Source organism: Eleutherodactylus coqui, chromosome 7 (assembly GCF_035609145.1).
Source record: "Eleutherodactylus coqui strain aEleCoq1 chromosome 7, aEleCoq1.hap1, whole genome shotgun sequence".
NCBI lineage: Eukaryota > Metazoa > Chordata > Amphibia > Anura > Eleutherodactylidae > Eleutherodactylus > Eleutherodactylus coqui.
Window position 1 is genome coordinate 102636237 of NC_089843.1, and position 26389 is coordinate 102662625.

Sequence of the window (26389 nt, forward strand, 5' to 3'; positions counted from 1 at the left end):
TATTATTGAGATTACTGGGTGTCCCAGTGGTAGGACCCCCACTGATCATAAATGTATCTCATTCTCCTATCCTGTGCATGGTGGATAAGTTTATAACTTGGGCCAATCCCTTTAAGGTATGAGAAAATCCAACCTTATTGCACAAAAACATTGCTACGGACATTGTCAAAAATATGCTTAGATTTGAAACTAACTTTAGAACTTTTTTGTTTTATTTTCAACATGGTGTAAGATTCTTGAATCCATATATACATCTATGTAGATGAGCATATTGATTGCTACTATGATTTTAGGAATCTAGAAATTAATGAAACCAATGTAAAAAATATTTTTGTCTTTACCTTCACAAAGCACAAATGGAGTGGAATTGAATGAATTGAGAAGTAGCTGAAGGATGCAATTCAATCTGCTTGAAGCCTTGTATGTATGAGAACATTTGGTGTTGATACAGTGATAAATTGTTACAACCACTTGCAGAACCGTGCCCTTGTACTGAAAATAATGCATGACTTCTGCTTAAATATCCTTATTCCCCATAACATTATCCAATAGGAAGTGAAGTAAATCATAAGGAATGTGTGACACGTGTACATAAATAAACGCCACTTGTGCTCCCGCTTTTTCATTCCAGTGGTTGCTACGTGTGGTGGTGCAGTAATTGTGTGCTTATTAAGGTAGCAATCTATCATGTGGTGGGAGTCAGCATTGAACTAGGATTACTGAAATACATACATGATGTATTTGCTTGTGCTTAATAATGCAGCTTTCATTCTTGTAGCCGTAGAGAGTTTAGTCATATACTATGGAGCTGCCGAAACACCTTATGCAGCCGTATATTGCCTTCGTATGGCAGCGGAATGAAGAGGTATTCTCCTCTACAAACAATACTTCAAAGAGATAATATCTCGTTAATAAAGCACCTGAAGAAACAGGGCATTCGTTAAAGGGGTTTTCCGGGTAAAAACTATTGGTGACTTATCATCAGGATAGGTCAACAGTAGTTAATCACCAGAAACATGCTGCATGGGATCGCTGGCAATCACCTGATCGCCCAGCCTGCTGTGCAGAGGGCCAAACGTGCCATAGGATATGACAGCAGAAGCTGGCTTCACTCCCATTGAAATCAATAAGAGCTGAAGTTGGCTATCACACCTTTGGCATTTCTACCTCTGACACCGGGGATGGATGCAGAAGTAATAACTGCATCAGCTTTCATTGATTTCAATGGGAGAAAAGCCAACTAGGCCACTTCCGCTGCCGTGTCCTATGACGCATGTCCGGCCTGTTGCACTGAGGATAGGTTGTCAATATTTTTTTTGCCTGGAAAACTCCTTTAAGGCATGGCACTGGAGGAATACAGAGGTATATTAGTGTCCTATAGACTTTTAATGGGTGAGTATTACTGCTTGCACAGAGTCATGATACAATGAAGTATCTAATTGTGATATGCCATTCACCCTCTAATGAGACATCCATCATAAACTCAGGAAGCTGAAGTTTGGAAAGTTGTTTAATGGGACCAACGAACTGGAAAGATGTTTACTAGTGGTGCCTATTTTTAAAGAAACTCTCCAGTCCAAAACTAAGATCTGACTATACATTGGAAATCAATATTTAACATAGCTGGTGCCGTTCTTGGAGTCCATGTTGCCTCTATTCCTCTACTGTGGTCACCCATTCCACTATTTACAACATGGCTGCCCTGTCTCAGCCTTCCCCATGCATAACACTGGTGGAAAATCAAAGACTTGCCACCCCTCCTCCATTATTCTTGAATGAACCATCCTTTCCGTGTTTTCTCCTACAGGTCTTGTCACAGAGATTTTCTTTCACCAAACAGCAGTTGAGGGGAAGGCTAGTCTTAGACTTTCCTCCAGCATTATGCATAGGGAAGTGTGGAAAAAGTGCCAGCCATGCATCGGAGAGTGGAACAGGAGAAGAAAGCGGAGGAACGTAAGCAACATGGACTCAAAAAAGTCCAAATTATAATTTTGGACTCGAAGATTTCTTGAATTACTTAACATCTACCCTAGGTAGCTCCAGTTCGTTGCCTTTTCCTAATCTCCAGCAGAAATGAAAGAAAAGCGTATTCTCCTAATCCATGTGCTGTTTCAAATCAAGTCATAATTCTAATTTGGGGCTCAAATCTAGTGTAAGACAGAAATATCCTGAATAAAATATATTAAACATAGAACATTTGGAGTCTGATATCCAATATAAACCCAATGGAATGTCATCTATTTTCCATATTCAGAAATGTGTGAATTGCCTACGTTAGATGAGACCTTACTATAGGCAGATACGAGTATAAGTGCCAAATACAGAGGAATTCCGTGAAGTCGATGGTACATGATGCTACTGATACACAGGGATGAATAACGATGGGATGAAATGGTCAAGGCTTCATAGCTGAAAAGCTATAACACAAAATATAAAGTTATACTACATTTGTAGTCTATTCACATCTGTCCAAATTCACTTTTTACATCTTGGCCTTCACCCTTAAATATTTTTCATTCAGCCCAATCTTCAGTCTTTAATCAATCAGCTTCCCGTTTTATGATTTCCATTACCCTTCCAAATCTCTGATTCAGCCACATTTTTATTTCGTATTCCTGTAATTTCTAAACTTGACTGCTTCAGCTGTTATTTTCCAGGTTACGCTTCTATCCTATCTTATTTTTGACCTAACTATGGACTGATTTATCATTTCTTTAGTTAAAGGCAGATACAGACGATAGGTACGGTGTATAGCGGAGGTATTCGCCTTCCAAGTCAGGTTAGGAGTGCACAAATTCATCAGAGCGATGGTTTGTTAAAATCTGCGCTCAGGATTTTGGTATGCCATGCGTGAAAACATTGCTTCTGTGTTTGACCCTATTCAAAAGAATGGGATTCATATTCATAAGAGATTTGTGCGTCTCGCAGTGCGCAAATCTCCCATGTGAAGGCGGCCTTACTCAAAGATTTCTGTTGCTGCAAAATCTGACACTATGTGAAATAGAAAGCTTTCATTGATTGTGTTCTTGAAATCATTAATTACCTGTGAAGTTTGATGAATGTAATGATGGAACAGAGCGCTTATTTGAAAATAATTGTTATGTTGAAATACAGTAATCCTTCACGATACAGCAGTCTTAGGGCGCCCACCCACTGGCGTTTTTTTTTCCCTGCGAAATTCGCAGCATTTTTTTTCTGCAGGGGTCTATGGGACTTGTAATGTTAAAATCGCGATCGCGCAAAATCGCAATTTACCGCGAATCGCGGTAAATTGCGATTTTGCGCGATCGCGATTTTAACATTACAAGTCCCATAGACCCCTGCAGAAAAAAAATGCTGTGAATTTCGCAGGGAAAAAAAAACGCCAGTGGGTGGACGCCCTCAGGGTACAGTATTTTCAACATTCCCAATCCAATATACAATATTTCAGACAGTCTGGATCTACAGTCGTTGGACCTTGATGGAAAATCCAGCCAATCAGCATGGACATTTAACTTGTAGAACACCTGTATTACTTAAGTGCATGAACTAATATGCAGTCAGGTAGCACTCCTCTATTGTACAGTGCGGTACTGCATGCCCTGTACCCCTGTCAGGATGAGCTGCCTCTTTGAACAACAAGAGAGGATGGCTTCATTTTATTTTTTGGTGCATTATGGGTACTATACAGTCCCTGAAGAAACTCCTGCCCTCATCTTACAAAGAAACTTGCATCTTCCTGCAGTTCTTGCTAGCTTTTATATGTAAATGCCCATTTAGACAGGATTAGTGTCAGGCAAACAATGTCTGACACTCGTCCCCACACACACTAGCTCTCATGCGGTTGGACGGGAGCTAGTATCGCTGGCTCACAGCGGGGAGGCTGGAGGAGATTTCTTTCCTGGTGCTCCCTCACCCCTCTCCATTGACTTAACATAGCGGCCATTCAGTGTAAATAGCAGCCGTTTAGTACTGTTAAGTCAATAGAGAGGGGCGGGGAGCTTGAGGAGAGAAATCTCCTGCAGCCTCCCTGCTGGCTGCTCTGTGAGCGAGCCAGTGATACTAGCTTCCGTGCAGGAGCATGGAAGCGAGTATGTGTGGGTATGAGTGTCGGGCATAGTTTGCCTAACATTCGTCCCGTCTAAATGGGCCTTAAAGGGGTTGTCCCGCGCCGAAACGGTTTTTTTTTTTTTCAACCCCCCCTCCCCCCCCCCCCCCCCCCCCCGTTCGGCGCGAGACAACCCCGATGCAGGGACTTTAAAAAAAAACAGCACAGCGCTTACCTGAATCTCCGCGCTCCGGTGACTTCTTACTTACCGGTTGAAGATGGCCGTCGGGGTCTTCTCCCTCCGTGGACCGCAGCTCTTCTGTGCGGTCCATTGCCGATTCCAGCCTCCTGATTGGCTGGAATCGGCATGTGACGGGGCGGAGCTACACGGAGCCCCATTGAGAAGAGAAGAAGACCCGGACTGCGCAAGCGCGTCTAATTTGGCCATTAGACGGCAAAAATTAGTCGGCACCATGGAGACGAGGACGCTAGCAACGGAACAGGTAAGTGAATAACTTTTGATAACTTCTGTATGGCTCATAATTAATGCACAATGTACATTACAAAGTGCATTAATATGGCCATACAGAAGTGTATAGACCCACTTGCTGCCGCGGGACAACCCCTTTAAGGACTTGCTTCATCTGTATTAGTTATCTGCTTAATTTTCCTCAATTTCATTTTGTATTACTTTTGGTTGATATTTTGGGGGTTTTGGAACTAATTTCCGGTTTTCCATAGACTTATGGTTTAAATGTACAAAATATCAACATGTAAAGGTCATCCTAGCATCAGTTAATATAGTATGTTGAGAGACCACTCTATACATGTAGCATATTACATTTACATTTCGGTACTGAATAGTTGTGCTGTACATAGAGACAGAATTAGATTTGCCACTGAAGCTGCTTGTGATTTTGTTGCTTTCAATCATTTCAAGGTCACAAATACTCTAACACTTATGTGAAAAGATATGAAGTGCACAAAGAAAATATGCAACCAACACATTTGTACTTGATTAGCCATGAAAAGCAGGCTGGCCCCACACTCTAAAAGAGAATGCCTTTGTAGCCCGTAACAACCAATCACAGCACAGCTTTCATTTCTTATACTGTGAGGTAAAAAGGAAGATGCGCAGTGATTGGTTGTTATGGGCAACAAAGACAGATTTTCTTTTGGGCAGCTTTCATAAGAGTTAGGTGCCAGCCTACTTTTCCATGGCCGCCATGCATAATGTTATATATGTAAAATTGCCATTGCTCAAATAATATTTCTGTAAGACTGCAGTATTAGTAGGAGACGATTGGGATGATGCCAAAATATTAGGGCTTGTTCACACATACGCCAGGGCTCTATTTTGGCTTTCCGTCTGTGTTCCATTTTTGGAGCAGAGAAACAGAATTAAAATGGAATTAAATGCTTCAGTTCTTCCCCACTGGTTTCAATGGGTTTTAAAAAAGAAACAGAAGGCAAACAGAAAGCTTCAAGTTTGATTCCATTCGGTTTCTATTTTTTTAATGGAGTCCGCAGCAATATTTGTTCTGTTAAAAAACATAACCGCAACTGAATCAAATCAAACTGAAAGCATTCATTTCTGGCAACCCATGGAAATCAATGTGGAAAAAACAGAAGCTCCTAATTCCATTTTTCTGCTCCAAAGATAAAGAAAAGTATATATATATATATATATATATATATATATATATATATATATATATAAAAATATATACATATTTTCATTATGTATACATATATGTGTACATATTTATATATATATACACACACATACACACACATATATATATATACCCACACACACACACATATATATATATATATATATATATATATATATATATATATATATATATATATATATATATATATATATATATATATATTGCAACATATAACTGTTGCTGTATCAAGCTCATTACCATGTGGTAATTGTGGTACAAGTGTTGTGTCTTGCATATTAGTGAAGCATACAAAGTATTTCATGCTGTACATGTATTGCTTTGTTTGTGCATTCTGTGACCACTTTAGTTTACATAAATAGTGGACAACTCATTCACATGTGTCACAAAATCAGAGCATTTCCACCCCAAACCTAAAATGGCTATATAATAGAGATTGAAGAATTTTTGGTTACATTCTCTTGGTTTGTTGCAGTCTTCACCTGTGCAAAATGGACAAATGGAAGATTGGCTGTAATTTTTATTTAGCTTCCCAGAAACTGAAGACCAACTATTATTTTGTCAGTATGTTCTATCAATAAAAAGTTTTACAGTTGCTGAGAAGCTAATTCAAAGATGACATTGAAATCAATGGGCTGTCAGTGTAATGCATGGATATGCTGGGTCTTCTAGAGCCAGACACCCTTTCTAGTGGATCTACAATCTGTGTAATAAATGACGGACCCTCCTCTATTGAATACTGGTTTCACACAGGTTTGTTTTTTACAGTTTTACAATTTCTTACAATTTTTGTGACTGTTTTTGATGCAGTTTTTTGAGCCAAACTCAGAAGTGGTTTTAACAGAAATGGAAAAAATAAAAGCAGGTCTTGTATTTATCCTTCTTGCTGATTCCAACTGTGGCAGTGACTTTTCTCCCAACACTCAGTCCATAGAAAAGACCCTAAATCTGTTTTCATGCATCATGGAAAAATCTATCACTCCAAATTCCTCCACGCAATCTGCCGTATAGGGCTTATTTACAAGAGCGTTTTCACGGCTAGCTGATATAAGCTTCCATCTGTTCTCCGCTCTGTCCCGCACACTCCCATTGCTGACTATGGACAAGGGGCGGGAGCTTAGCTCCACCCCATCCCGCCAACCCCCATTGCCAACCGCTCGAAGGGGAAGAGAGAAGCATAGAGACAGTGAGGGTGAGGGAAGGGGAGACTGCTCAGATGGAAGCGTATATTGGCCGGCCTATATACGCTAGTGTAAATAAGCCCTTAACATGCTGATTTTGATGTGGAGTAACAGCTGGCGATTTGCAGAGGACAAAATAGCAGCACTCCCACAGCAAAATTTGCATTTTAGACCTGGGAATTTTGGTGCAGAATTTTCAGTGGTGGATTTTCCCACCATGTGCGAGATCACCCTGGGGCTTCATTCAGAAAATCTTGGTTTCTGCAGGTTGTTTGGTTGAAAAAAATGCTAATGCTTTCAGTTAAAAAAAAAAAAACACCAGAGAAATCGCATGTATTTTTTGAATGATGTCTTCATTTTTACTGGTGCCATTTTTGTGTAAGGTTTTTTGTCACTCATGCATTTTTTCTTGTTTTTTTTTTCTATCCAGAAGCCTATGGAAAAACTGCAGGAAAAATTCTAGACGCAGAGCGTACTGTGATTTAAAAGACACTTTTATGGCTCGTTCACAAGGGGGTCTTTTTCGTGCAGAATAGAAAAAAAATCACATCTACTAGAACCAATGGTTTCCTATACAGGCGTTCAGATGAAGGAATTTTAGACGCACAAAAAACTGGCACCTTCCAAAGATAGGACGTGTGTGGCTACAATGCCCGCATCTAAGGTCCATGCTGTGAGATAAGATAGGACGTGTGTGGCTACAATGCCTGCATCTAAGGTCCGTGCTGTGAGATAAGATAGGACGTGACCTGCCTTTGGTGAGTCTCCATAGACTCCTATGGGAGCTGGATTAACACGTAACATGCCGCTACCAATCGTGTGAATGGGCAATTTCACCACTAATTAAGCTCGGCACTTGATAACTGGAAATCGCACGTTCACGCTATTTTTCACAGAGTTAGCTGCGATTTTTTGACGTGCCTATTCTGCATGAAAACACTGCGTGTGTGAAATAGCCCTTATGCCCTCAAAAAGGCAGTGAAAGTGAGGAAAAAGTGCCACTACAAAAAACATTGCTAATGCAGCTTCAGATCGTATTTGCGTGAGATTTTGCATGTATAAATATACGTAAGCAATGTGCAGAGAACAGAGCAGATTAATGTTAACGGGTTTGTTCTCAAGCATTACATGCACACGCAAAAAAATACGTCCTGCTCTATCTTTCTGCGTATTGCGTAGCAAAGGCCCCCATAAAAGTCTATGCGAGGTGTGTAAATACACGTGCACATGTGCAAAAGGCACAATTCTGTGAAAAACAGAACACGTTGAGACCTTATTAGGCTAAATAGCCTTTTCAATCAGGGTGGGGGGGTGTCACTCGCACTTGTGAACAGGCCCTGTGCGCACAAATCTACCTCCTCCATTGCTCAAATACGTCACGTTGAGGCATATGAAATTGCGCAAATGCTCATGTGAAGCCACCCTTACAAGGTATTTCATATTTTACTACTGACTAGAGATGAGCGAGCGTACTCGGAAAAGCACTACTCGCTCGAGTAATTGGCTTTATCCGAGTATCGCTGTGCTCGTCCCTGAAGATTCGGGTGCCGGCACGGAGCGGGGAGCTGCAGGGGAGAGCGGGGAGGAACGGAGGTAAGATCTTTCTCTCCCTCTCTCCTGCCCGCTCTCCCCTGCTCCCCGCTGCGACTCACCTGTCAGCCGCAGCGGCACCCGAATCTTCAGGGACGAGCACAGCGATACTCGGATAAAGCAAATTACTCGAGCGAGTAGTGCTTTTCCGAGTACGCTCGCTCATCTCTACTACTGACCTACAGCAAAGATTTTTTGAAGAGTCTTTTGCCTAAAAAAAGCCACTGCATCAATACGCAAAAAGTGATATTTTCTCCAAAGACTTGGTGAAACCTAACTAACAGGGTATTTAGAAATGGGCATTTAAACAATACAATCCCTGTAAGTGATTACACAGAAAACAGACCCAAGAGAAAGCTATTTACTCTTAAGTGTAATATGTGTGATTTACACGGGATGAATGTTGGACAAACGATGCCCGACACTCGTCCCTGCACATACTCACTCTCATGCACTGGCATGGGAGCTAGTATCATTAGCTATCAGCGGGGAGGCTGCAGGAGATTTAACTCCTCACTCTCCCCCACCCCTCTCCATTGACATAACATAGCGGCCATTCAGTAGTGAACGGCTGCTATTTACACTGAACGATGACTGATCAGCTGATCGTCCATCATGTATACAGCATAAACGATGGACGATCAGCTGATCGGTCATCATTCAGTGTAAATAGCATCTGTTCAGTACTGAACGGCTGCTATGTTATGTCAATGAGAGGGGCGGGGGAGAGTGAGGAGTGAAATCTCCTGCAGCCTCCCCACTACCCTGCTGGCTGCTCTGTGAGCGAGGACACACAGGGACGAGTGTTGGACATTCGTCCCATGTAAACCAAGCATAAGACTGTTTTCACGGGCCATAATACTCTGTTTAATTCCGCATCCAATATGGCTGCACATCCTGTACTTACTCTTACAAAGAAAACCATAAAAGATTACAAAACAAGATATAACATTTGAAATGTCCATGTTAACATATAACACCTAGTGTATCTGGTTAGACTAATGCATTGCAGAGAAGAAATGATTTGCCGTATTACAGTGTTCTACTGCTTGCTATCATCTGGCACACAGTAAGTCATGCACATTTTATTTCTTTGCAGAACATATTGTCTAGCGCCATCAGAAAAGTTTTAAAGATCTTCTTTTTGCAGTCATGTGGATTTTTTAAAAAGCCAAATATGTTTTATATTTCTTGTGCAATGGTCAAGGTTGCTCCCCCGGTGCTAAATTAATAGTATATAAATATACATGACACATATAGAAACGTACCTTGTCTGGTATATTCATCTGCTTCTCTGTGAACCAGGTCTTTCACCCGGTTTCCATAGAGCAGCCGTGAAGAATCATGATCAAAAGCTTTCAGGGTTTCACTTGAGCTGTACGATTTTTGTGTAGGCACTCTACAGTCATCATTGTCCACCGAAGAATTTGTGTAACGTCTTTCTTTGTCTCGCCGGCTCTTTGTCAAGGAACAATAAGGCCTACGTTCTTTTACATCCATATTAAGTTCATTCTGTGCCCACAACAGTCCAACTTACTTGAAAATTGCTTCACACACTTGATTTGCCTATACAGGGGACACAAAGGCAAATAGATACTCAATAAAGTAACAAATTAAATGACTATGGTTGCCATATACAAACTGTTGTGATGTTTTGGGATCCCATAGAAAATGACTGCCCGCTATGATCGGCCTGACATGATACACAGCGCTTACGATTGAGAGATGAAAAAGAAGGTTTTAGTACGACAATACAAAAGGGGAAAAAGAACAAACATTGGGCACTGCAACCATTACAGAAAAGGAGGCCAGGCATATAAAGAGTTAAAGCAGATAGGCATGTCTGGAATAAATAGAAAAAGATATTTAAAGCTGATGTTCAGCATTTGTATGGAAAGGCTGAGGTATTTGGATTTTTTTTGCTAAGAAATAATTTATAGGTTCTTACTGATTGAGTATAAATAAAACCACTGGCGTAACTATAAGAGATGCGGTTGCACCCAGGCACGGAGCCTTAGGGGGCCCATAAAGCCTCTCCTCTCCATATAGGGAGCCCAGTACTATGAATAAAGCATTCTAGTTGGGGGCCCTGTTACAGGTTTTGCATCGGGGCCCGGGAGCTTCAAGTTACGCCTCTGTGTTAAGGGGTTTAGAGAAGTTGGCGGACCCCAAGATAAACTTTTGCACCCAGGCCCATGAGCCTTTAGCTACGCCCCTGAATATAGTATGAGCTCAGGATAAACTGAGAGAATCCAATATATGCATTGTGTCAAAGGTCTCAATCCCAGAGACCACAGCTACAAACACTGCTTCTTGTTTCCATTCATAGTATTGAAAGACATGGTTCTGGCAACACAACTCTGTATGCTGTGGCACAGAGGTCACTGTAGTGTAGTGTTTGCACCCCTAGCGGGCCAAAATGGAAAAAATGATCAGTAGGGAAATGGCATTCTGTGAATTTAGGGTAATTAGCAACCAGATAAGACGGCTTCATAAAAAGAGCTGAGCTTATCCCATAATGGCTCTATGGAGAAATAGCAAAGTAATGGCTTGTGGAAGCCCTGCTACAGTGGCAGTGGCCCAAAAAAGGTATGAAACATACCTTATATGTGATGTTGAGGTACCAGGTGGTAGACCTAGTACCTAGTTTAGCACAGGATGCCAATGTAAGTTAAAGGCCGCATGGCACAGGTTTATATTGTTGTTGCACTGTGTTATAAAGTGCTGTGTTTACTGTGGAGATAATACAATTGAAGAAAACCAGATATGAACCAAATCCATGGTCTGGAAGTGGATTTCTGAATGTACCAATCTGAGATGAGCATTCAGGTCAAGCTTTACCTAAAAATTTAGTTCAGTCAGAACCCAAATCTTAGGCAATTTGTTTTGGTCAAACTGGAAGTTCGTAAAAAACACTAAAACGTGTATTGAACACTGTGTAAGAGCATGGTCACGGTGGTGGTGGTTTAGTGGATGTAGCTCAGTGATTAGCACTGTTGCCTTGCAGCAAAAACTGACCTAGGACCTTGGAGGACTCCATGCAGATGTTGTCCTTGGTTAGATTTGAACCCAAGACCAGCACTGCAAGGCCTGAACCCAAGACCACCTCAGGGCTCCTAGGCAGTGTTCAATACTAGTTTTAGGGTTTTTATAAACTTCCCGTTCAAATTAATTCAGACTAGATGGAACGTTTTGGTGAATCGGCTGAACAGAACTTTTGAAAAGTTTGCTTATCTCTTCTGCCAACCATCTTACTCAGGAGCTGACATCCCCAAGTCCTTACAGTGTAGATATCATCAATTGACCCACTAAATATAAAAAAACGTGTTGTCTTGGTTCCTGGAATATGCTCTTTTTTATTTGTTTTTATTTTGTCATTGTATGTATATGTTTTTTTACATGATCATATGCACATCCATCTTGGATTAGTTGCTTTATCAGCAGTTCAAGAGATCAGCTTTACAGCAGTATCAAGTTAAGCTAAGTGTGCTGTTCATTTTCTGTTTATCTGGGGTGTGGTTACGTCTTAATCCTGTGCCTCTGTGGTTTCTACATTTAGATTTCATCTGTCCTTTGCCACTTTCCCTGTTACCAACAAGGGAGAGTTAGGATCATGCCAGGTTCCTGACATGGGGTCGCCCTCATCAGGGTGATAACCCCGCACATAGACAGGGATCTCTTGTACTAGTGAGCTATAGTCAGTTTTCCTCTTTTTCCTATTTTAATTTCTTTATACTTTTTTGTGTTGTTCATATTTGTACTTTATATGTGTTTTCGTCCTTTGAGGACATTGTATTTACATCCGTGCATGCCTCTATGGTTGCGCCTTGCATGGGCATAACAATCACCTTGTGTAAACAGCAATGTGTTGCCCACAACAATGGAACACTATGTGACCAAGCCATCATACTGACAATCATTCAAGAACATACAGTAGTGCCAATCTGCCCATGTAAAAAGAGTTGAGCGAGCCCTGATTGACCTGCACAAATTTTGACTGGGCTCCTTCCTAGCAGAAAATCTGCCAGTGTAAATGGATATTTAGCATATTATAATGATCAGTGGGCATTGTAAAAAATGCTATTTTTTTGTGAATATAGTAAAAAAGACAGGCAAGTTGTCTTTAAACACGTTAAGTAATAGACTGTTTTCAGATTTTTTTTTAATTAGTGTAATGGGATGATACACAGTGCATGTTATAATGTTGCAACTACTTAACGGTGCCCTTTGTTTATAACAAAACATAGAAGACCCTCTGTAATAGTCACAGTTTAGGAAGATAGACACTTTGATAATTGAACCCTTGATGATTAGTATAAGAGAGGTGAAGTTATCCATAAAATATTGCTGTCTATGACTTACGGAAGTGAAAGATATGTTTATATAACTACGTTAGAAAAGATCACTGATATAAATATGCAAACAGTGATTTACTTGAAATCCATCCATGCGTTCCACATCTTGGGAACGATACCACGCACAGATCGTGATGGAATGTGCTGTATAGTAAAGCTGAAACAAAATACACTCTTCAAGTGGTGAGTAAGAGACGCCAAGTGCTACATGTCTTGTTCCATAAAGCTGGTGGTAATTTAACTGAGGTATACTAATATTATGCAAAGGAAATTAAGCTTGATCTTCAAAGTTTTACTAACATTTACGAGTATTCCTCCAATTCAGCAAGATTTGTTTGAGTTCTAAAGCTTAAATGACAACAGTTATTTCATATTGATGGAGCAGAAGCACCAAGCTGAGCACTGCGCTCCTTTGTTTCTGATTGATGACACATACTTTCTAGGACCTCATACACCGCTTGCTCCACCCTTCGAGTAGAGCCAATCAGAATTGAAGAGGCACAGCTGAGCACTTCTGCTTCTTCGTTTTAGCAATCGATCAGAGGGATTCTCAGCATCTGGACCTCCACCAATCAAAACTTCTAATATTCAACTATGACATATTAAAAATGTTATGAAATGTTTGGTACCATTTAAACTGGCCTTACACATTAGATAGAACCTACACTCCGGACTATCCCCAAACGACAGGTACTGGATGAAAGAAGAATGGGTCATGTTGAATTTCAAAGTGTAGGAGTGGCTTATTTCCCTCTCATTGAAATAGGGTGAGATTGGATTTTGGAAGTCAAGCAGTCAGCCAAGGACTACCTCATGTGACTGTCCAGCTTTTTACATTCAGATGGGTCCTTCCTCACCTCCTTGGCTTGACATATCATGCGATGTGTGGTGCAAGATGACAAGCTTTGGGGAACAAAATCATGATTTTGTGATACTGTGTTGGGAGATGTAGATGTTATATTTTTCTATGTGTGGCCACCTAGTGGTTGTGATGTGCACTGCAGCTTTTCAAGGGTTTTGCTAGCATGTTGCCATAATATATGGAATTTGTATTATGTGAAATTAGAATCCTTATCAAAATTTCCGGAAGGTTAAGGGTATAAAAAAAAATGCTTGGTATTGCAAATCCTTCCGTGGAGCACTAATGTAACAAAGTAAGGTTACTTTACAGGTCTTCCGCATGTGATTTTTCTATAAGGTGTATTCACTTAGGAAAGATGGCCTAAACATAAAATAATATAAAAGAAGTATCTAGAGTGATAAAGTGCAAATCAGAACAATTTTCAATAAAAATGCTGCTGGAAATGTGTAATATGCTGCAGTTACCTTGCTGAAGCAAGTTTATGAATATCATATAATATAAATGATGTTACCAGGTCAGCTGGATGCATAGAAAATGAACATGCCTCAAAGCAATGGATTTAAGGCAATGACTTTTTCTGCACACTTGCAATCAGCATTGTGCACAGTGAACTCTAACTTCAAGATAGCCTTGTACCACTGAACCCATTAAATATGTGATGCTATGCCAATCACACATACAGTATCTATCATGGCAAGCTTCAACAAAAAAACCAACAAAACAGCCTATGAGGCTTCCTTCATGCTAACAAGTTCAGGGGTGCTATTTACCCTAAAAATGCACATAAAAGACCAGCTCTTTTAACTGGTGCATGTGTTACTTACAGGCTTTTTTAAGTTCAAACATTTATTGCATGCTTTTTTCTGGCATTTTTTATATGCCATAGAGAAGTCTATGCAAAAAATACTGGAAAAGACACCAAACCTACAGCCCGATCCAGTTTTTTAAAAAAACGCCACTGACTCAAGAAATGCATGACAAGTGAAGACAGAAACACCCCAAAAATCCACTATTTGTAATGGACTTCATAACTTCCTATTGACGAATCGTTAACATTTGTCTGCTGCGATTTTTTTTAAGGCCTATAAAAATACCACTAAAACGTGAAGTTTTTCCAATTGCTACAATTAGAGATGAGCGAACATGCTCGTCCGAGCTTGATGCTCGTTCGAATATTAGCATATTCGATGGTGCTCATTAGTCAAGCGAGTACCACACTGTGTTTGACCCCTCCCGAGAGAGAGAGAGAGAGAGAGAGAGAGAGAGAGAAAGAGAAAGAGAGAGAGAGAGAGAAAGAGAGAGAGAGAGAGACCAACAGATACCCGGCGGGTCCATTACAAAAATGCTCGGGTCTCTTATTGACTTCAATGGGGTTCTTTACTCAAATAGAGCTCTCGAATATTACGAAAAGCTCGACTCGAATAACGAGCACCCGAGCAGTTTGGTGCTCGCTTATCTCTAGCTACAATACCAAAATAATAATTTTTGTAGATTTTTCCACTTTCATACTATAAAGCCCTGTTTAAGGAAAACTATTTATACTTGGTGTTCAAATACCCATAACTTTTTTTATTTTTCCATTAATTGATCTGTGTGAGGGCTTATTTTTTTGTGATGAGCTGTAGTTTTTATTGGTACCATTTTGGAATACATACAACTTTTTCGATCACTTTTACTGCACTTCTTGGAAGGTGAAATAAGCATAAACAGCATGTTGGCTCTTTTTGTGCTTTTTTCACATTATTTGCACTGTGAGATAAAAAATGTGTCTAAATTATTGTGCAGGTCATTACAGATGCAATGATACCAAACAAATATTTTATTTTTGCAACTTCGCCAAAAATGTTTTTGTATTTCTAGATTTTTTTTCAGTTTTTTTTTTTTTTAACCTTTTCTCCTGTCCTGCTAAGAGACTTGAGCCTATGATCCCATGATTGTTCAGATAATATACTACAGTACTTCTGTATTGGTGAGTATTCTTCCTTTACCATGACAAACCTAATGGCCATTGTTAATCGTCCAGTTGCCATGGCAACCTACCAGCCCTCCATGATTGAATGATATATAGCCAATGATGTCACAGGCCACAATTAACACTGATTGTGGACTGCGGGGATCAGTATTATCTCTGATCTCTGCTTTGGCAGAAGTATTCTGGCTGTCAGTTATAGCCAGCTCCCTTTATGGATGGCATGGACTCGGCTCCTGAGCCCACACCATCTACATGCTGGACATTTTTGCCAGTTTACCCTAAATGCTTCTTTCCCATGTTGTACATGCAGCTCATGGGGTAGGAAGGTGTTAAAGAATACTCCTTTGGTTGCCACTACAAATACCTGGCTTATGAAGTGTGAGAACAGATACCGGAAACCGCCGAGGGGAATTTACCTAGACTGGTGCTTTATACAAGAGCCTTAATCTAAATTGTGCTAGAGAAATTCAAAACATTTATTAAGAGGTGCATGGCTGTTGATAATGTATTGCATCTCTGGCCTTCCGTGCATAGAAAGTCACCTCTATACCAGCTATAAATTGGTATAGATTCACAATGTAATTTACCATAGTTGGTGATCCGCCCCCATCTGACAAACCCTAAGAATTATTTAGAAAAGTAGCAGAAGTGATGGAAAAGGATAAAACGTTGGAACCTGAAGAACGGTTTGCACCAGGGTGGATGCACCATAGAGGCAAGCCCTTGAAAAGAGGGGGTCCCAGTTTTGGTTGCACCATCCCTTTAGCTACCAGGTAACGAAAAGTATGCAGGACCCCCTCCAATAAGAAACTACATTGTTAGCAAACTATAAAGTGAAGAATTATCCCAAGGGTATGGAATGAGAAACAAACACCAGGCCCTACATAATAGGGGGTCCATTTAAGTTTTTGTTATGGGGCTTCATCTGTACGCCACTAACTTGCACATACATATGTGACTTCCGTACACCGAAATTCCGGCATACAGCCCTTCGTAAATCTCTAGTTTGTCTACGTGGAGTCTGTTCATTAAAGCACAGAAGCAGCACATATATGATTGTTCACAGCATTGTTATCAACTACCATAATAATCCCTATATCCATCCAAGTTGTAGAACAACCATGACAAAGTGTTATTCTGCATACTAAAAGTTACAGGCCAACTGTTACAGAACGCTTCCCGTGGTATACATGGCGTAATCACTGTTTATATCCATATAAAGCCACCTTCTCCACAGAAAGCCGCTGGAACATACTACAGGCGCGCGCTAATGATTTTAACCATTATTTTACGGCCATGTCATTAATGCAGTGTTTACTTTCCCGATGTATTTTTTAATATATCCACACTGCGCTTAATTTATGTTACACTATTTCACCAGTATTTATTTCATTTACAAAATACGTCCGACTATTCTTTAGAAACCACTTAACACGTATTAAATCTTTTAATCGCTGGTTGTTATCCTCCTCCAGATTCAATTGAAAGGCTAATTGCTCAATTTATTGCACACAAATGCACACGTAGCCCCAGGTGTTCTTTACACAAATACCAATGCGGAATTAACCCCTTCACTGCAGCTCGCAGCTGTCACGGGGGCGTGCTTGCTAATGCGACCCATTTAATTTAGTAGTACATAACAGACTATTCCTATAGTTACTAAATGTTTCCTAAAGCACTTTATGATGTAGATAAATAGTCTGAACACAGATCTATATATATATATATATATATATAGAGAGAGAGAGAGAGAAATCTATCTATCTATATATATATATCTATATATATAGATATATATATATCTATCTATATATATATATATAGAGAGAGATAAATATATATATATATATATATATAGAGAGAGAAATCTATCTATCTATATATATATATCTATATATATAGATATATATATATAGATATATATATATATATATAGAGAGAGAGAGAGAGAGAGAGATAAATATATATATATATATATATATATATATATATATATATATATATATAGAGAGAGAGAGAGAGAGAGAGAGATAAATATATATATATATATATATATAGAGAGAGAGAGAGAGAGATAAATATATATATATATATATATATACATATATATGGGATTAAAAGTCTCAAAGGCGTTATGATCAGTTTTTATTAAGAGTGGCAAAGAGGTGAATAAAGATACTTCCAACAGCTGTTTGTAGATGGCATGTTAAATTCTTTGCGTCACATCCACACTGGATTGACATCAAAGCTATACTGTCCTGCACAATATAATCAATTATGTTTTTGATGCCATGTGCTTAGATTACAAGAGAGTAGAAGAAAGAGACAGTAATCCCATAAAGTTACAGAGCTACAGTAGGCCAGATAAACCAAATGTAATGGCAAGAACTTCTGACTCAGTAGAATTTGCTGTGTAATTCCCTTTGGATGATAAAAAAATGAAAAAGGGAAATAAATAGTATAGACTCATTTGTAATAGGTTGTGGTTTTTATCCAATAGTGACACTACTAAATGTCAGAGAAATATCGCACTGGAAAAAGGTAATGAAGGAAGATATAATACAGTGATTGCTAGGTGGTTTATCCTTTTTTCGGTGGGAACAGAGTAAAAGATAAAGGCACTTTACAATGGAGAAACATTATGTTATACTGCTAGTAATACTTACAAGGACATCTGCTAAAAGCTACTGGGTATCCGACCAAAAATATCTATGAGACCCTGTATGCAATCAGAGACATAAGGAGGTAAAATAGAGAGTTCTTGCTCCGGAATCAGGCATTTATCCTGATATTTTTATCAGCAAGAATAGTGCAGTCTACAAGGGTCCATCAGTATTCTTGGCGTAAGTTAGCAAAATGAGAGGCAAAAGCCATGAAATAGCTGTATGTGTACAGTTTATATTTCCCTTTTGGCTTATATTCCCAGTCATTGTTACAAGGCTTTTTAAAAAAACATTGACATGCAGGAATGCTGCCTTCCACTAGGTGGTGCTGCAGAGGCACTGTACCATCTTCTCATTTGCATACATTTCGCAGAGGAGCAAGGCTGGCCTTACAGTTTTTTTTCACTATGTCCTCTCCCCTAAGGATAAACCATACCTTCCTGACTCACATCAAAGGCCTGTCACCTAGCCAAGCCAACAAAACTACAGCACTCTGGTAAGGACCAAATACTGAGCAAGGTTTGTCTTTTCCTTTTGGAGAAGATTCTGACTTTGGCTTATATTACAAGTCATTGTTACAAGGCTTGTTAAAAAGGCAAGTTTTTATGCAGAAATGTTGCAGAGTTTTCAGCAGCGGATATTTCAGTGTTTCCACCCTGTGTGAATATATTCTTAAAGGGATTTTCCCATGACTTAAAATTCCGTCACAACCACTCTACCCTTCCTGGCTGCTGCTGACCAGGATATGTGACTGCTGCGGCCAATCACTGGTTATATAGAAGGTTACTCCTGTGTCAAGTGATTGGCTGCAGCAGCACATGTCCTGGTCAGCAGCAACCAGGAAGCACAGAGTGGCTGTGAAGCAATTTTAAGTTGTGGGAAAACTCCTTTAAACTTACTGGCATAGAAAGTGTTTCCTGCTTGGCAAGGGGCAGAGACTGGTTTAAGAAATTACTTTCTTGTGAGGAGTACTGGAATATGTCATACAAACAAGGTTCCCAGATGGTTTAACATTACCCTCTGATCTAATTCATTAGTGTTTTATTCATTGTCTTCATCCAATAATGGGAGTGACTTCCTGTAGATACGTCATATCCCCATGACTATAAATGTGTTTTCCTTCATGTAGTGTACGCTATGGTTAAGGCTTGAAATGTGTAAGTCCTGACTTACTTCACAGCGCTATTGTTGTTTTTATGAATATTGACATTTTTTAATAAACTTTTTATACATTTTAGATGTGCTGGAACATTTCCACTTTTTTCTAAATACTTTAGCGCTGTGGCAGTCGCAGAGGGAGGCACTACTAGTGTGCAGGGAACACTGAGAAGAGATAGCAGTGGCAGGATGGGAAGAGTGCGCTGAGTGTTGGCTAGAAAGTGTCTAGAGGAGAAAATAGAAAAAAGACCATGCTAATTAGAGATGGCGTCACCTGTGGTCACTGAAGGCAATTGCACTATATATTCTTTTTTTTTGTTTGTTAATGTATGGGGTAACACATGTGCTTCGGGTTTTGTACACCTGATCTTTTAAAACACTAGCAATGTCCCTGCCTGCTCGTGCTGCATCGATGGGTCACCTAAGAGCACCAACAATGGAATGTTCTGGGCAAACCATGGCCGGCAGCCATGAAGGACAGGGGGACACGCTGTACTTTTGCACCCGGACCCTTGGATGTTTAGCTATGCAGGTCAAGCAACAGAATACTACAAAGTGACTAGGAGAACAGGCAGCAGAAATCTGATTAAGTGACAGTTTCTCCGAAAGAAGTAAAGCTTGTGAGAAGCTGGCTCAAATACATGGCTGCAGAGAGAACCAACCAGGTGAACAAAGTGGAGTAACCATGTATTTAAATGTTTTCAATGAGTGTAATGCTTGTATTTATGTGCTCAATAAACTGTAATATTTTTTGCATTATTATATAATACGTAATTTTCAAGTTATTGTTGGTGTGGCAGATAGCTACGGATACACAAAACCTTAGTATTACTTTGCTTGATTGTGGCTTGTGTATAAATATATATTTCATGTGGTTGTGCTTTGCCCGGCTTAGAGGGGACAGTGCCCAGGCCCACAATTGTCTTGCCTACTAGCTACAATAGCTTAGAGAGAACATCAGTAGCAATGCAGCTGATAGTCATAGGCATAGGGGTAGCGGTACAAGGTGACGTTTTGCACCAAGCATCATGAGCCTTTAGCTACTCCCTCGGTTGCATTTTTCAGGCTTAGATACTATATACACCTTTGTACTCTTTTTTAAATCAATGTGTTTTCAGAAATGAAAACTAATTGTAATTGGTTTTCAGTAAAAATTTCTGATTGATTTCAATGCTTGTATTTTTTTTTCTATTGGCACTGCAGACTGAAGGACTGAAATCTTAGCAAGTTCTGTGAGTCAAAGTAAATTGGCGGGCTGTTTCTAAACCCATCCCCTAACCTGCTCCCCTGTTGTAATTGTGCATTTACTACCTTTCCAGTGAGCTTTTACAGAGGGCTGTATAACAGGACTGATGGATGATGAAGGAAATCGGGAGAACAGAGAGAAGAGCAGAGAAAGCTACTGTTACAGAGGGCTGTAATTCAGATTTTCTGCTCTGATCAGTAGTGAGGTGAAATGGACAAGCAGCTACTCAGACAGAAGCTGAGCAATAGCTGTGTAGTATTGAGTGGGTGTAGTTATGCCACACAGACTCTGAGAGCAGAGAGTGGAGGGGGAGCTGAGCTTCTGCAAGTTCATGAGAGAGACCAGAAACTTTGATGTAGGAGACCTGCAAACCAAGTTTAAAGCTTTCTAAGTGCATGAGATGGAAAATCCAATGCAAACAAAAACGACAAGTGCATAATTTCTTTTTGCAGGGACTTAGTAAGATATGTGTGTATTGATTTTTCATGCACAAAGGTTTCCATAAACTTCTTGGGTTTTACCAGACATCCTATAGAACGTCCCAAAATATCAAGATGCTTAGCGTCAGAATGTAGAAAATGTTCATGGCAAAGAGATGCCCGCCTACATTTTTACATTATGTTATAGATTGCAGATCTTTAATCGGACTCTCCTCACCTACTTTCATGAATATCATGATACCTCATTTAATGTGTTTTTTTCCCCAGACTTCTTCCATTTTCCAAATGCTATAGTTTTGCATTTTATGTTATCATATTTACCATTATTGCTCTAAGAAAGCTGCATTAAACTAATTGGTTTCATACACATATCTCTGCAGAGACAAACTCCATTCATACAGTAAAATTAGAGCACAATTATACATCTCATTTTACGTGCTCTGATTCATCACTGCTGCTTTGCTAAATAATGCAGAGGGTCTTTAAATTAGTTTATTTATTTTAATCCCCTGCATTTTACCTCATTTATTCACAAAAGAGCTGGGTAGCACTTTAAAGAACAGAGCATTAGGCTAATTGGTTGCTTTCAAATTTACAAAGGGATGTGTTATGTATTGCTGATTGGGATGTAGGCTTAGTGCAAATAATTAGTTGTTAAATGGGTTTTATAATTTAATAGATAAACCTTTTATGTAATATATGATCTTTGATCTCTGTCTCGGCTAGAATGTATCAACTGCTGATATCTAGGGTCACAGCTAAATTGTTTATTTGCATTCTTATCCATAAATATATAGACCATACTGCATGTATGTATCTTATATCATATCATATATGTATCATAAACTTTCCCTCCCAGTATCCCTTATAGCACCTCCATATTATTGGCCAACATATCACGCTGGGGGTCAAAGTCATTTGAACGATGGTCAATGCAATAGTAATAGTTGACGAAATTCTGCTAATCCTGCTATTCTGGGGGCATCAGAAGTTAAACAGTTGCAAACAAAAAAGGAAAGTTGGCTCAGACACTTCAATATAATTAAAAACAATCTTTATTTCATCAAGACTAAAACTACAGATGAACATACTGCAAACAAACTCTGAGCAGGGTATATATGGACACTGCGGAGATGTTGCCAAGTGGGATGAATTTTGATGTATAGAATAGGAATGTAGCTACGGATCTCATAAACAGATAGAATTATATTTGCATTATGTGATTGATTCTGTGTATAATATACATTCTACATTATGGTAATCTAATAAATGGAAGTGGGAAAAATTGTAAAGTGAAAGGGAAAAATGCCAGAGATATTGGATGGCAAGTCCGTAATTAGTAGTAGCAGACTGAGCAAATTTCTATGGCTGAGACTCAAAGTTTTATCATAAAGTAGGATAGAAGTAATAAAGCTTGTGGGAAAAAATACAATGGACTCCAGAGCAGATTTCACCTCCTTAAATGGGGAGGGGGGGCATGAAATCCATGTCAAAATCTGCCCGAAGATTTGCATCAAAACTGTTGTGTTACATGCAGATTTAGGTAAAAAGAAAAAAAAAAGTTTGTTAATAGAGACATGGTGTGATCTGAGGACCACAGGACAAATTTGTCCCATAGTTTTGAACTCTTTCATATTCAATTGAATTAATTACGGTCCTGAAAGGGTTAATGAAATCACATAATTTCCTTTGATTACTCGTTAAAAGGTATCAAAATTGCTTAATTATTTTATTTCTATGAAGGCACTTTCACATGAGCGTATATTGGCTGCCGTTTTCACAGCCGGCGGATATACGCTACCATCTAAGGCGTAATAACTCGTGAACGGGTACGCAAATCTAACGTTTGTGCGCCCGTTCAGATAACATGGGCCCTAGTGCACATATGCCGCCATGTCGTTTTCCCTCCCCTCCCCCAGCATGACTGCTAAACTCCCTCCCTCTTCTCTCCTCCCCTCCAGCTGATTACAATGGGAGGAGGCGGGACATCAGCGGAGCTAAGCACCCCCCTCCCCCTGTCCCGCCTCCTCCCCACAGCCAGAGAGGAGGAGAGAAGAGGGAGGGAGTTTAGCAGTCACGCTGCTAAACTCCCTCCTACCTCTCTTCTCTGGCCGCTGTCATTGGCTCCCATAGGAGCCCATGCAGCGGATGATGTATTCCGGCCCAAAAGATAGTTCCTGGACTATCTTTTGGGCCCAACGTAAAAGCTCCCGGCACTATATTGGCCCGGCTGGGGGCTTTTATATGGCGGTAATACGGCAATGTGATCTGATGCATTGGAATCCAATGCATCAGATCATAGTGTAGATTGGCCGACCGTAAAAATGGTGGGCCGATATATGCTAGTGTGAAAGAGGCCTGTCTGACAGCAATAGCATTTTATTTAGATGTAGATTTTTTTTAAGACGCAAGTCGTCACCAATATATCTTGAGTTTTAGAAGAATAAAAACATACAATATCATGTATGCATGTGATTCTTTTGCCCTTCTTCGTTGCCACTTTTCTAAAAAGTGAATAGGGCCTAGTAAAAGGGGTGCGACTACCCATGGCCTGCCAAATGTACTATAATTTATGTTAGAGACTGGCATGAATGAAAGCACAAATCTATACCAGCTCATAGCTGCTGTAGACTTGACTCTCTAATGCTCTCTGTGTCTGACTGTTAACGCTAATCGCTCATCAGATCTACTTTGGAGTTTGGCTTTATTCTTGAGGATTTGCTTGTGCAACGATACACTATCCTGCCAAAGAACACGATATCTAAAATGTTCGTTTGACAGAAAGTCGCTGAGTGATTACACAGTATTCGTAAAGCGTGTGCAGTACAGTATACAATGATGTCGGATGATTAAACCATCTGTTTGCTTACTATGCTTTCTAGGAAAGATGTAGCAGAAAAATGGATGGCTTATGTTAAGGGCTCAGTACAGCTTTCCTCCACCCTGCTGCTTAAAGCAATGGGTTAAACACTGCTGTGACCTTAGCGTCTTGTGATTCCTTGTCTTTGTTCCCCCAGCGCGCTTTGGCTCGATGATTAGTTGGAGCAGGTGTGCACAAGCAATACGGAGTCAGCACAAACCTATCTGTTTAGAGAATACAGTAAATGGCAATAGTGGCTGAGTTTCAATAAACACATTGCCACAGAGCTCCAGGGAGAGGGATTTGCACATGGACTAGAAGAAAATATACCCCCTTTTTCCCCAAAGTGGGTCCTTTCATATGCATCAAGCTGAGCTTTCACTGTGAATTATAATAGAATTAGCAGTTTGCCCTGATTTTAATGCCAGCTGCTACCTGGCAAAGCACTGATTAACTTGCACTCTATTTCTTATATTTCCAATTTCATTACTAAGTTAGTAGTGACCTGTAATAAATTACGTTTTAGTAACAATGTGGTTTCATTTCCATGAAATTTTAAAAAAAAGCCTGTGTGTATATAGTTATGAGGTTCTGATTAGCACTTGGACATAATAAAGAAAATCTATAAACTTATCTTTAGTATAGGCTGTTGGGCACAGGGTGAAGTTAGGCATTGATGAAAAGGGAATGACACTTCAACTGTAGGCCCCAGCAACACATTTTACCTTAAAAGGGTGGCTGACATTAATAGTTAATAGTAGTGGTGATGAGCAAACTTTTCAAAAGTTTGACTCAGCCTACTAACCAAACTTTGCAAAAAGTTTGGTTTGGTCTACTTTCCTTCGAACTGGACTGGAAGTTCAACAAAGCAGCTAAAATTGGGGTAAAAAACTATCTAAGAGCCGTAAAAGCCCTATATAACACTCTGAGGCCTTAGTCACACGGGCCTTTTTTCGCGCGATTTGCGGATCGCATGATGGATGCGCATCCGCAAATCGTGTGACCGGGGCCAAAAAAATCGCCTGAAAAATCTGCTCCTAGCCGCGTTTCATTAGAAACGGGCTGGAGCTGTCCAGCGCATTGAATTCAATGGAGCCGGCAATACAGCCGGCTCTATTGAAAGCAATGCGCTGCGGGCGAGCGCAGGATGAATTGTCGGGAAGGGCTTATATATTTAAGCCCTTCCCGACAATTCATCCCGCGCACGCCAGCAGCCCATTGCTTTCAATGGAGCCGGCTGTATTGCCGGCTCCATTGAATTCAATGGGCAAACATCGTTCTTCTCTTCCACAGCTGTTACAGCTGTGGCAGAGAAGAATGATTTGTCTTCTATATGTTCTCAATGGGGTCGGCGCTGCTGCCGCCGGCCCCATTGGGTGCATATAGAGAAGAGAACAGGAATCGCAGATTGCAGATAGGTGCGATGTGCGATTTCTGTTCTAGAATTTATCGGACGAGCGCATAAAAAGCGCTCATGTGTCCGATACCATTGCAAAGCAATGGTTTTAAAAAGTCGCCAGACGCATGCGCAAATCGCGCGAAAAAACGCCCGTCTGACTAAGGCCTGAGAGTGTTACACAGGGTTTTTATGGCTCTGAGGGTGCGTTCACACGAGCATGTGCGTATGCGTTAATACGCGCGCACGGACGTGCAAAAATACGCGTGAACAAAGGTCCGTGTTTGTTATATGCGTGTAAGAACGTTGAATTTTGGCGGCGTGGAGCGCACATAGATGCGCTCCATACCTTGCATTCTATCAGCATACCAGGAAATATGCACGGCGCCAATAGTTAGGCATTGATAGTTCTGAGCGTCAGGATTTTATTGCCGCCACAGCAATTCTTTTATTACTAACTTTTTCCTTTACCCAAAACCCTTAAGTGATAATAATTATATTTTTATATTCTATTCTCCACCTCAACTGGCTGTGTGAATGTATGTTGCAGCCTGCATATACTTTGCTTTTCTTGCATTTAGTGGTTTTTGTTTTTTTTATGTTCCTTTTGTTTTGGTTTGTCACCCCTAAATGTTTTTTTTTCTTTTTTTCATCTATGGTTTATTTAAATTCATTTCCCACTACAGAGCCTATTGGCAATTGTGAACACATGCACACAGTTTTCCCTTTTTTCAAAAATCTGTTTAATTATAACCGTTTGGCCCTATTGTTCCGGCACAGTGTTTGTGTTATCTCAAACAAACACAATGCGTCATTCAGAGTGTGTTTGGTTGTGCGATATATGTGTTTTTAGCTACCATTATAGCCGGACTCCTGTGCTGCGTGTCCCATAGGAGCCAATATAAAGATCAGCGCAGTACGGACCAAACAGCCACGCATCCC

General features: G+C 40.1%; 1 protein-coding gene across 1 annotated transcript in view; it reads right to left on the bottom strand.

Annotated features, from left to right (window-relative positions):
- Window positions 1–26389, bottom strand: part of LOC136573254 (teneurin-3-like) — a 447176-nt gene that overhangs the window by 159061 nt on the left and 261726 nt on the right. Inside the window, exon 4 of the mRNA XM_066574553.1 lies at window positions 9764–10061. Within this exon, the coding sequence (XP_066430650.1) occupies window positions 9764–9995 (232 nt within the window). The 5' untranslated portion in view covers window positions 9996–10061. The remainder of the gene's footprint in view (window positions 1–9763; window positions 10062–26389) is intronic.